Source organism: Channa argus, chromosome 11 (assembly GCF_033026475.1).
Source record: "Channa argus isolate prfri chromosome 11, Channa argus male v1.0, whole genome shotgun sequence".
NCBI lineage: Eukaryota > Metazoa > Chordata > Actinopteri > Anabantiformes > Channidae > Channa > Channa argus.
In genome coordinates this window covers 23,639,356-23,651,635 of record NC_090207.1, presented here as the reverse complement: position 1 = coordinate 23,651,635, position 12,280 = coordinate 23,639,356, and the positions used below count along the sequence as shown (strand labels likewise).

At 39.0% G+C, this 12,280-nt stretch overlaps 1 protein-coding gene across 14 annotated transcripts in view; it reads left to right on the top strand.

The window, feature by feature from the left end:
- The window catches only part of LOC137135678 (citron Rho-interacting kinase), a 41,275-nt gene that overhangs the window by 15,546 nt on the left and 13,449 nt on the right, over positions 1 to 12,280 (top strand). For all 14 annotated transcript variants that reach the window (XM_067520101.1, XM_067520110.1, XM_067520099.1 and 11 more), the window contains 12 exons: positions 972 to 1,097; positions 2,682 to 2,777; positions 3,032 to 3,148; positions 3,366 to 3,475; positions 3,696 to 3,870; positions 4,870 to 5,067; positions 5,173 to 5,226; positions 7,894 to 8,091; positions 10,636 to 10,829; positions 11,495 to 11,630; positions 11,719 to 11,823; positions 12,133 to 12,273. In XM_067520101.1, the coding sequence (XP_067376202.1) occupies positions 972 to 1,097; positions 2,682 to 2,777; positions 3,032 to 3,148; positions 3,366 to 3,475; positions 3,696 to 3,870; positions 4,870 to 5,067; positions 5,173 to 5,226; positions 7,894 to 8,091; positions 10,636 to 10,829; positions 11,495 to 11,630; positions 11,719 to 11,823; positions 12,133 to 12,273 (1,650 nt within the window). The remainder of the gene's footprint in view (positions 1 to 971; positions 1,098 to 2,681; positions 2,778 to 3,031; positions 3,149 to 3,365; positions 3,476 to 3,695; positions 3,871 to 4,869; positions 5,068 to 5,172; positions 5,227 to 7,893; positions 8,092 to 10,635; positions 10,830 to 11,494; positions 11,631 to 11,718; positions 11,824 to 12,132; positions 12,274 to 12,280) is intronic.

Below are 12,280 nucleotides of genomic sequence, written 5' to 3'. Positions count from 1 at the left end.
ATATCATTTGTTGCTTTGCAACCCTCTTTGTTAAAAGTGTTGCATAAATAAATCTGGCTTGTGGATCTGTTAAGCAAAAAGAGCCCATATGTTCTCTCATGTTGTTTTTGCACTTTCTGAGGAACACTTGTGCTGTGATGGCATGATAGCATGTCAGATAGCCTGAATGTTTTACACAGTTGATCATAATTTGAACAGCAAAGACACTTGTGTTCCTGTGAATTTTGTACATACTGGTTTGTGAAGCTACCTACTTGTCTCATTTTTGTAGGCACACAGGGAAAAAGTTAACCAAAGTGTTTTTAAGCTATACACAAATGGCCGTGTCAGATGTTCATCTATCACAAGCCAAATGCTGAGGGAATGTAGTGTGTTCAGTTATTTGCATGTACACATATTGCCAAATTGTTAAGAGTACGTGGACAGTTATTGTGAATGGTGATATAAGGCTAACAAGTCTGCATTAATATTTTGCTAATAGATTCTCTATTGACAGTTATTCCTATGGTTCAGTGCTCCGGCTTCTGCTATAATATTGGCAAACTGTTTATGTACCATTTTCATGCAGGCCAAATCACTAAGTAAATTTGAATTCCTTAACAGCTTGGTGGTATATTTTGCTGCAAATCAGGAATTAGAAGAAAGAATGTACATGTGGTCAAATTTGAACAGCTCCAAAGACCTCACACAACATGACACATGAATGCAAATGGGCTTATCATTGTGAGCAACTATGAATAATGAGATATAAACACTCAAAACGAGCCCAGTGGATGTAGCTGATACTATTATATCAATTCTCTCTTAAAGTTAAAATGTTAAGTCTTTATTTGTAGTCTTTCTAATAACCCAAGAGCAAAAAGCACTATTGTGCTCTACAGCTTTTTAATTGCATTTTTAAAAATTAAAGGAATAGGAAACTATTCTGTTAAAGCATGTAGTGTTTACATATCACTGTCCATTGTGTGCAGGATGGTAGGAAGACTCTCGAGAACCAGGTGAAGAGGTTGGAGATTGTTGAGCGGCGAGAAACTAAACTGAAAGATGAGATCCAGAGCAAGGCCCAGCAGATTCAGCAGATGGCAGATAAAATTCTGGTAACCCACCTTTTAACTCCTGTGTAGAGCTAAAATAATAAGAGGAGGTGTGAGATAAACATAGCTCACTGTCATAATTGCAGAGGAAGTGTTTGCATAACATTTATGATTTCAGGTGCATCCTTTAATATCTTAATGAATACAATGAATGTAAACTACATACCACCCAGGATGTACCCAAGACGCAGAAAGCTACCCCATATTTTTATCCCATTAGTTTCACATTATACTGTCTCATTTATCCCTACATAGCCATAATACACCCACAGCAGTGCTTTTAATATTTTTTCTTGTGTGGGCATAAACTGACTGTTTGATTGACATCTCACTTTCCTTCTTCTTTTCGTTTGGTTGCACTTGTCAGGGTGGGACAAAACCCACCTTTATTTTCTTAAAAGTGTAGCATAGCATTTGTTCACATCACCTAATCCCCTTCTTTAGTCTAATTAGCCAGGATAAAAAAAAATAACTGATTATATATGCATTGAAGAAGGTAAGAAGCCCATCTAAATGACTCTAAAGCTTCATAATTTGTGTCCTTTTAAAACTACTTGTTCACACACCTGCAGAGTGGACCTTTTTGGTCGGGTTTAGAAATATTTTACTATAGGAACTGAGCTTTTACAACAGTTAGTTAGATCTAGGGCTAAAGATTCTGTTTTAGTCCTACCTTTTCTTTCTGTAACAAGTTACATTGTATGCTGTGAAAGGTTCATAAAGAGTGTCTGATTACATAATATGCCTACTGTACTTACTAAAACCATATTGACATAGACAAGTGACTGGTTTTAGTATTTATACATACTAAGTCATGAATACATGTGTAATACATTTTATGAAAATGTTTCAATGGTTTTATATAATAAAGTAATATGCTACCTTGATAACGTTCAAAACAAAACCTGTCTGTTGATAAAGTGATTTAATCTCTTATTGACTCCACTAAAGTAGAGACACCAAAGCTAACCAAATCTTCTAAACTCATGCTTTGTAGTTCTCTTTCTTCATTTCAAAACTGGTGACATTTCTATATTTAACAAATGGTGCACCATATGCTCCAATTTGGCACTTCCTCGTACTGTGGCGGTTGAACAGCACATACACAACATTTAAGGTGGAATTATCTAGTCTCCAAAGAGTGTCTACAAAGTGTTTTTGGGAATGAAGAAATATGTCATCCAGTGGAGTGTTAATGCTTTCTGGACAACAGAAAAGGCATGTGGCATCAATGAACAGAGAGAATCCAAGCTGCGGGCTGACAACTAACCAAACGTTAATACAAAATTCAGTGTTGGCTTTAGCATATGAATTGTAAATGTAGAAAATTTTGAAAATGACTGAAGCTAATTAAGTCAGTAATTAAAATTGTTTTTCAAAGCATAGTGAGTAAAATTAAAAACGGCAAATAACAAAAATTATGAATCATTTTGATTTATGACTCCTTTGAATTACCTTTAAATAATTACCAAATGTATAGGTTTTTTTGTGATTACCTTCCCATGAAACTGTTCTTAAGTTATTTCGGCTGCTTTTACGCTTTGTGCATGTGGCTGCTAATTTTAAAATGTTTGCCTTTTTGTGTAGGAGCTGGAAGAAAAACTGCGAGAGACGCAATCTACAGCCCAGCGCTTAGAAACTCATCTGAAGCAAAAAGAGAAGCTCTATGAAGACAAAATCAAGGTAAAATTTCAGAACACATAAAAATACTCATATATATGCAAACCCCATTGGCTCTATGCAAAACAACTTTCAGGTATGTCTTGGTGAATACACAGGAAATGCTCTGTGCTATGTTTAGTGGTCAAGCTTCAGCTGGTTGAGGTGTGGGTGCACTCTATGCTTAATAGATCTACAGTATGTCCTCTTCACACCATTCTCTGTCCTGTTAAGTGATATCCTGGTTATGGTTCTGTGGGCTGCCTGGCATTGAGCAGGTGTTGGAGGCCCAAATGAAGGCGGACATGGCTGATAAGGAGATGCTGGAGTCCAGTCAGAGCAAATATGAGGAGGAGGTGCAGGAGAAGTGCAGCATCATCAGTGAACAGAAGGCGGTAAGAATCGACACCAGCTTGGCAGTGACACTATTCAGGTGTATTTTAACATTTATCATACTGACATAGATTTTTTTTTTTTTTATTAAAATAATTTTGAGTCAGACCTCAAAATAATGAGCATATATACAGTATGTGAGCCAAGTAAAAGATGAAGTGATGTAATGATCTGACTGAATGTTTAATTAAGGTTTTAGTGTCCATAACTTCTATTCAGACCATAAATGCAATGGACTCTAAGATGAACAGCTTGGAGCAGAGAATAGCTGAGTTGTCAGAGGCCAACAAACTGGCAGCTAACAGCAGTATCTACACCCAGAAAAACATGTAAGTACTGTTTACATTTGGCTAATCGTGGTATTGAAAAGTTTTTGCCTATAGAGAAGATACACTAAGGTCCATGCACAATGAGGCATAATATAAGATGAAGGGAAATAACTTAGTTAAAGAGACCATGGCATGTGCAAACTAATATATGTACATTACTTTTATTTTTTTGTTGCCAATATTAATCAATTTTGATCATGTTTATGTGTGGTCATGTCAGGAAAGCCCAGGAAGAGATGATCTCCGAGCTTCGCCAGCAGAAGTTCTACTTGGAGTCTCAGGCCGGGAAGTTGGAGGCCCAGAATGCCAAACTGGAAGAGCATCTAGAGAAAATGAGTCAGCAGGAGCAAAGCAATAAAAGCCGTGTCATGGAGCTGGAAACTAGGCTGCGAGAGGTGAGGAGATATAAGGGGGTGGAGTTGAACACTGTGTTGTGAAGCAGGATTCAATTTCCCACCAGTGTGACAGTTTCACTTTATTGTTGTTTTCCCTTTTCACAATTAATTTCACATTTCATTTCATGTCCTGTCAGTCTCAGATCAATTATTGTTACTTCTTTGATGATGTGCTGTTATGGAGCTTTTACAGGCAGAATCTATACTATGTATACTACCACAGTTTGTATAACAGTTGGACCCAACCACATACAGGCACAGGGAGTGTAATAAATCCAGGGGATTATTGGGCAATAATAAGAAACGAGTAGAGTGCAAGAATAAACTAAAAATCATTCCAGAATGGAGGACATAAACCAGTGTTAACAAAAACAAGGCCAGATAACTTAACATGGGGAAAAACGTGGGAAACTAAGTGAGCCAGAGAAGCTATATAGGAGCTGGAATACCCCCAAGAACATGACAAGGACTGAGAAGAAACCAACCAACACTCAGTCCAAGACTAACTTTCAGAAAACATGTAACAAGAACAACGTGAGGGCTTAAAAAGGTGAAGAGCTGAATGCTGGTGCATCATGACTTCATGTAACAGCGGGGGCAGAATATAAAGCGGTTGTTAAATAATAATACAGTAAAATTATCCTCAGCCACTAAGTTGCTGATTTAAAAAAGACCATTTGATGTACAATACATAAATGTGAAACATGAGAAAATTATGGAATTTAGTAGTGATTTCTTAGGGTTTTACTTTTGAAATGTTCCAAAATATTCCAGAAAGTAAATTAGACAGTCTGATTTTGAGAATTTTGAACTCATTGGTATTGAGTGACTAAGTATTAACTCCATGTAAAATGGACAGGACAGCAAGTCATAGTGGAGCAGGTGAAGCATCCTGTGTAATCTCATTCATGTGGATGTCAGCATATCACTATGGGGTAATTCACCTCTTCGTCCTCCTCCTCTCTGATCCCCAATGCCCCTTTCTGTCTGCGTTCGTAGATTGGTCTGGAGCATGAGGAACAAAAGCTGGAGATTAAGCGTCAGGTGACAGAACTGACCCTGTCCCTGCAAGAGCGCGAATCCCAGATCAGCAACCTGCAGGCAGCTCGCCATGCTCTGGAGAGTCAACTGCAGCAGGCCAAGACTGAGCTGGAGGAGACCACTGCGGAAGCTGAGGAGGAGATCACTGTCCTCAGAGTGAGAGAGAGAGAATGTACAGGAGTACTGAAGATGATGTGTACTTTAATGATTTCTAATTCAGGCAGTAAAATGTGTCCCTCTTGGTCTTGTCATTACTCTTAGGCACATAGAGACGAGTTACAACGCAAGTATGATGCCTTGAGAGACAGTTGTGCGGTAAGCTACTCAGCTTTTCTGGCATTGAACGCTGAATTATCACACATCATCACACACAGCTAACAATGGAAATTAGCTATAATGTTTCAGTCCATATGTGTTTCTGTCCTTCTGGGATAAATTTAAAATAGTCATTTAAATAAAACAGGATATAATGTGATTTTAAACAAGTTCTATCACGTTTTCTTGCTGGTACATTTTTTTGTGTGAATTGAACATTAACTGGCTGCATTTCTATAATCTTTTTGAGCTGCCTCAAAACATTGTGTCTATGGTCAAAGTGTTTCAAATAGGACCAATTTAACCATTAGTGGTAGAGTAATTCTCAATTGAATGGTTGTTTCCACGATGCCACTGTGCACATTAAGAGCTAAGTGAGCTATCAGTACCAAAACTACCCCTGCTGGAACTGTAACAAGAAGATAATGGCAGTTATCTAGCTATCATGGTTGTTTGGAAGATATTTTTTTATTATTATTTGTGTGTGTGTGTGTGTTAGTCAGCTAACAAAGAATCTCTCAGTCTGACTGAATTAGAGGATTTTTAAACATGTAAATGTTTTGATTATTTTCTTTCCCATATCTGCAGAAAATTGTATTTTCTCATATTGCTCTATTTGCAATATCACCATCAGCTTCTGATAATGAGACATCATCTGAAGCCAACCAGCTAATAATACTTCAAGAATCTACTGCTCAGTGTAGCAAGCTGCTTCTTATAATTTAACCTCCCCATATTACTAACAGTTGTTAGCTAGTTAGCTTTTGGTTGCTTTGCATACAATCAGGGCTTTGTTTTGGTAGTGCATGTTAAAGTAACTTTATTCGCCATTTGTATTCTCGGTTGCTTAGTTAATTTTCGCATTGTTTATTTTATTATGTCATAATTTTTATTGGACAACATGTGATTGTATTATTCTGGAGCCGCATTGTCTCTCACCTTGAGAAAAGCATTTGAGAGGCCTTCTTATACTTTGAAAAAACACCATCAAAAAAGACCATCTTTCATCGAATTGCTCAACTTTTGAGATACTCCTACTTACAAACTGCTGGCCAGTGTTCAGTCAGCGAAATTCTGCAACAAGCAGTATTTGAAATGCCACTCTGTTTCTTTATCCTCCTAACATTTGCTGGCCTATATGTTGGACACTTTGGACCCAAGAGAAGAGATCTTGACAACTACAGGCTAAATAATCATTACATTTAGTCTAGTCCCCAGGGGGTGATTCTTAATCATTTTAGCACCCCTTAACATTTCATCTGCATCATTTTCAATGTTCCATCATAATCGTCAGCATTAGCCCCTTTTTATTTTTACAGATATAACAAATTCCAAAGTGCCAAAATCCTTGAAATATTCTGAGAACATTCCTGTTCTTTAAAGAAAAAAGTCTTTTCAGTTTTGTCTTACATTTCACTGTTAGTCTTTCACAGCTGTCAGAAATGTTGTTTCACTATATAATCTTCTCGGTTAAATTACCAGTATTCTGTGTACAGCTTCAACAGAACATGTAACTTTAATATATGGGTTATTGCAGCGTATTATTTTTTACCATTTGTATATGTAGAAATGATTTCACTAAAAAAGTGGTTTAATTTAAAAACCTATGAGTAAGCCAAATCCAGACTGATTCACTGTTTTCTCTGATAAGTGTTTCATAGAAAGAGCAGATGTTCCTTGGTATTTTGTGCCATCAGTGTACATTAAATGTTAAATCAATTTTCGTCTGAGAAATTGTGGGATTGATTTACAGCCTATTTAACTGGGCTTTTTATTGGCTGTACACCCACAATCCTCACAAATAGTAATGAGCAATTTCTATTTAGCAACGTTGAAGACACACAGCTCCCGATGTGATTTCCTTTAGGTTTGCAGGTTGCTCTGTAGATGGGGGTAACAGACAAGTAGAGTAAATATTCAGTAGAGGTTCACTTCTGCATCCACTGCAACGTTGACTCCCTCACCCCGCCTTAAGTATTTAGTAGCTGCTGTCAGTCCCCTGCCTTAGGGGAGCAGAAGTACTGAGTCAGTGTAGAACAGACAGCTAATTTATGTACTTAAAAGCTTTGCCCCCCCCCCACCCCACACTGCCACCTTGAAGCTCTGCGTGGTACACACGTTTCCTTTGAGAGCTGAGAATAAGGCGGTCTTAACAGGCAGCCTCATCAGCCTCTAACCCTCATTTCCCTACAGCATGCAATAGTCATGGTTGATTAAGGGAACAGACTGATGCTGATGAAATGATTAGCCTGCTCCTTTCTCTCAATACTGCCTGGGTTAAACAAGTGGCCTAAATACCAGTTTAAAATGATTACTGCATTATATCACTAACCTAGATATATGCATCATGTAATAGTGTGGCAGTAGTGTTTAAACTGTGTGGGGTGTTGGGTCAAGTTTTTGTGTGGATGTAAAATCGTTTACACTAAGCTATATCTATAAGTGTGATGTAAGCAATAAATGTAATGTATGTAAATTAGGAAATGAATGTACACTACAGTAGGATGCTTGTCTGCACAGTGTAAACTGTGGTCATTCTTAAGAATCTTATTTGGATACAGGTCATGGCCATGTAATTAATCCAAAGCACCTTTCTGTTTGAAGCATATCATACATTAAATTAAGAGTTTTTATTTTATCTTTGCAAATATTGATTATTCTCTGTAGGTGATAACAGATCTGGAGGAGCAGTTGACCACACTGACTCAGGAGAATGCTGAGCTGAACCGCCAGAACTTCTACTTATCGAAGCAGCTGGATGAGGCCTCCGATGAGAGAGAAGATCGCCTTCAGCTCAGCCAGGATGTGGACAGACTGCGTCGAGAGGTGGCTGACCGCGAGATGCACCTTAATAACCAGAAACAGGTAACTGGCTGCTGGCTGCAGAAGAGGTGGTTTTGGCCACCCTATTTAAAATGAATAAGGTGGCCAAAACATTTGAGCCACCTCTTCTTATAATTCACTCCAGTACGAATCTACTACCCACTTATCACCTTTCTGACAGTTTCAACTTAAAAACTGAGACATTATAACCTTGATGGGAGAGCTGCTGTATTGGATTTGCAAAGGTGTACCTAATAAAGTGGCTAGGGAGTGTGCATGTTTATATTGAAATTGGAACTGTGCATTTAACCTGTCCTCCACTGGGGGGAGCAGTGGGCAGCCCCAGGCACCACCCTGGATGGTAGCACTGCGTGTCTCACTCGAGTACACACCTGGTCCTGCATCCCAGCCTAAGGTCCGACATCTATGCAGAACTCATAGCATTTACTTTTTCTGGTAAACAAACTCAAGCTGGTCTACTGAGATTATTTCTTCAGTTTAGTAACTCACTGTGTGCCCCTGTAGAGGGAGCGGTGCATCAGAGTGTGTGGCATCGCCAATCTGGTAGGAAGCTGATTCTTGGTGTCTGTGAGTGACTGCGTTTGTTGTGGTCCATGCTTGCGATCTCAGAGCCAGTTTACAGTTCAGTATTCATCTGTTTTCTAATATTTTGGCAAATGTACTTGGTGAAATTACACAAAAGCGTTTCATGTTTTATTTCTCTAACTATCTAGCTAAATGGCAAACACACAACAAATTGTACCTGGTACTCCACAGTATCCCAGCCTGGCAGGAATAAAAATATTAAAGTATTTTTTTTTCAGTATAAGTAGGTAGATACTGTATATGGTAATAGCTGCATGCATCATGAACTTAATTTCCAAATTATTTTTTAAATTGGGCATGTTTAAATACAACACTGGCCGATGTGTGGATTTGATGGGCAGGTTGTGAGAGACACTGTTTGTATTAATTTTACTTTACCAATATTCCTACCTAGATTATGACTTTTTTGTGAATATGTCAAATCAGTCTGGATTAAAAAAACATTCAAGCATGTGCACATGAACCACTGTGTGTACGCATTTACCCCGTGCCTCCCTCTTTCTGAAAAAACAGTCATGCACCAATGTTATTGTAGGCTGGCACAAAATATCAGCTGTCATTAGTAGATCATTTTGATTAATTAAAAAAACAAGTTTTCTTTTTTATAAGACCGCTGTATTCCTTCGTGTAACTCAGCTTTCTTTCCCCTGCCTCCCTCCCACTCAGACACCAGGTTTTCACTTACTCACATTATGTGATACCTCCACAATAACTGTGACAGGTGACCTAGACATCTCTTGCGTCTCTGACAGTGTTAAGTGTAAATCAGGCAGCTGAAACCCTGGGAATAGTTCAGTATTGTTATGCGCTGTATTCTTGATGCAGCAAGAGAGAGAGCACAAGCGAGGAGGCTGTGTGATGTGTGTGCTGCCCCTGTGGGAGGATATGTGTGTGGGTGTCCAGTAGCGCTCTCGGTCCTGATGGTTGTGTAACCAGCGATGGAAGTCATACACGAAGGATGGGGTGGTGTGTGGGAGGGATGTGTCATCCCCATCACTCCCAGGTTGTGTCAGCTGTGGAAGCGTTGGACTTCAGAGGGCCATGGTGTTGCTGCAGCACCGGCACAGGCTATATTTGTCTCCCTGTGCTTTGTCTAAACCGGTGTGTTGTAAGACATGAAACACAGTGCTTTGTGTAGGCCCTGTGAAAAATGTTATGTGTCCAAACATGTCATGTAAATAACACCACATAAATACGGGTTCGGGGCTTTTATTTCTACATTATTAGTATTGTTAGTATGTGTTTTGTCAAAATTCAGATATGTTGTTTTAAGTTGCTATCAAATGTTCCTTATAAACCCCTCCAGCAATATGATCATGGTATTATTTTAATTGTGTCATGGCTAAATGAAGTCCATATTGGGACGACTGTGGCAAAGGAAGGTAGAGCAGTTGTCCACCAATCTCACAGTTGTTGGTTCAATCTCTGGCTCCTCCAGTTGAAGTGTCCTTGAGCAAGACACTGAACCCCAACTTAGTTGCTCCTGGTGAGTGTTGGTCAGCTACTTTGCAGCTCCCCCATCGGTGTATGAGTGTGTGAGCGAATGGTTTAATAAGAAGCAATGTAAAGTGCTTTGAGTGCCAATAGGTAGAAAAGTGCTATATAAGTGCAGACCATTTACCATATCTGACATGTAAAGTAAGAAGCTACTGTCAAGACAGCTTGATAGCCCCCATCTCTTTTCTATATAATGACTCTTTACCAACAGCTTCTGGTAGGACAAAGACTAGATGGTGGATATACTGTGTTTGTGTATTGTGAGTTTCGATAGAGACTTCACTCGTGCATAATATGCATTGAGCTTGGTGATGCAAAAAACGATGAAAAGCTGAAACACAAGGTTCTTTTGATTTCTCTTCTTATGTGTCTTTCAATAAAACAGCTTTTTTTGTTAAAATGATTAACTTGTTAAGTTGTGTCCCTGGCACAGTTTGACCTTAAAACAGAGGTAATGCTCATCCAAATCCTGTTTTGTCCCAGAACCTTGAGACACTGAAGACCACGTGCACCATGCTGGAAGAACAGGTTATGGAGCTGGAGACGCTGAATGATGAGCTAATGGAGAAGGAGAGACAGTGGGACGCCTGGAGAGCAACACTGGAGGAAGAGAAGAACCAGGCTGAGCGGAGAACCAGGGAGATCCAGAGACTGCTGGACACAGAGAAACAGAGCAGGTGACAGCCAATTATATATAAATGCCATATCCCCATAACTGTTGGACATTTATTGGTTAAACTGACCAAAATTGACTTTGTGTACAGCTTCACTGGCAATTCTATGTCAATTTTTTTTTGCTTGTAGTTTTTGTTATTGTGAGTATTCAAAGATATATTTGGTTCTTTACCCCTCAATATATATAAAATATATACAGTGTATTTTAAATTTTGAGAAATGCTTATCATATGAGAATTAGAACTAGAAACTATGAGAACTAGAGAACTATGAGAACTAGAAAAACCCTGTTTTTGATTTCAATGTTTCTCTTGCCATCACTGTTGGATCTGGCTCACTCCACCTACACACATTGAATGCAACAAGTTTGGGCATATTCTCTAGAGTTTGTTAAAAGGTATTTTGGGAAATATATGAAATTATTTTCTGAGTCGGTGTAGGTGGGGTAGTATGATGAAAATTGGGTACACAAAAAACATATTGAAACAGAATGTCTTAATATGCATTTTCCTTTTACATGAAATTAACCCTATGACAAACTGCAAAGACCTCTGGCTCCCTACTTTGCAGTATTGTAGAAATACAAAAATACACACACGTTACAAGAAACTGGATTTAATAAAAGAAAAATTTTATTGCATTAAAAGTGATTTGCTGAATGTTGTAGGCTGCGTGCAGAGCAGCGCAGCTCTGAGTCTCGCCAGGCTGTGGAACAGGCAGTCAAGGAGCACAAAGCTGAGATCCTGGCCCTGCAGCAGGCCCTCAAAGACCAAAAACTCAAAGCCGAGAGCCTTGCAGACACTGTAAGCATTAGCACACTGTTTAAAAAGCACGTTACTTTTTCTGGTTAGCAGCTGTTACAGCACACTGTTTCTGATTTCACTTTCTTAGTTGAATGATCTGGAAAAGAAGCATGCCATGCTGGAGATGAATGCTCACAGTTTGCAGCAAAAGCTGGAGAGTGAGCGGGATCTGAAGCAGAGACTGCTGGATGAGGTATATTCTGGGATTCCACTGCTCTCTACTATTTTTCATTATGCACTCGGTATACATTTCAAATTTTCATTGTGATTACTGCTGTATGGCTGTTTGTTTGATAATATGATTTATTGCTTTGCTACAAATCACTGGCAAGAAAAAAGTGACTCATTTTTTTTTATAAACTCATATCAGTAACAATTGTTAAAACATGCTGCAAGGCATAGCTTGTGCTATCATTGGAAGCAATCAATTCCAAGAAGCACAAGTGGCAAAGTCACAGGGTCCACTCCAGATGGTGATGTAACAACTGTTTTACCTCCATAGCAAGAAAAGCTGCAGCAGCAGATGGATGCCCAGAAGACCCACATCTTCCGTCTGACCCAAGGGCTACAGGACGCTCTGGACCAAACTGACCTGCTGAAAACTGAGAGGACTGACTTGGAATACCAGCTGGAGAACATCCAGGTGCTGC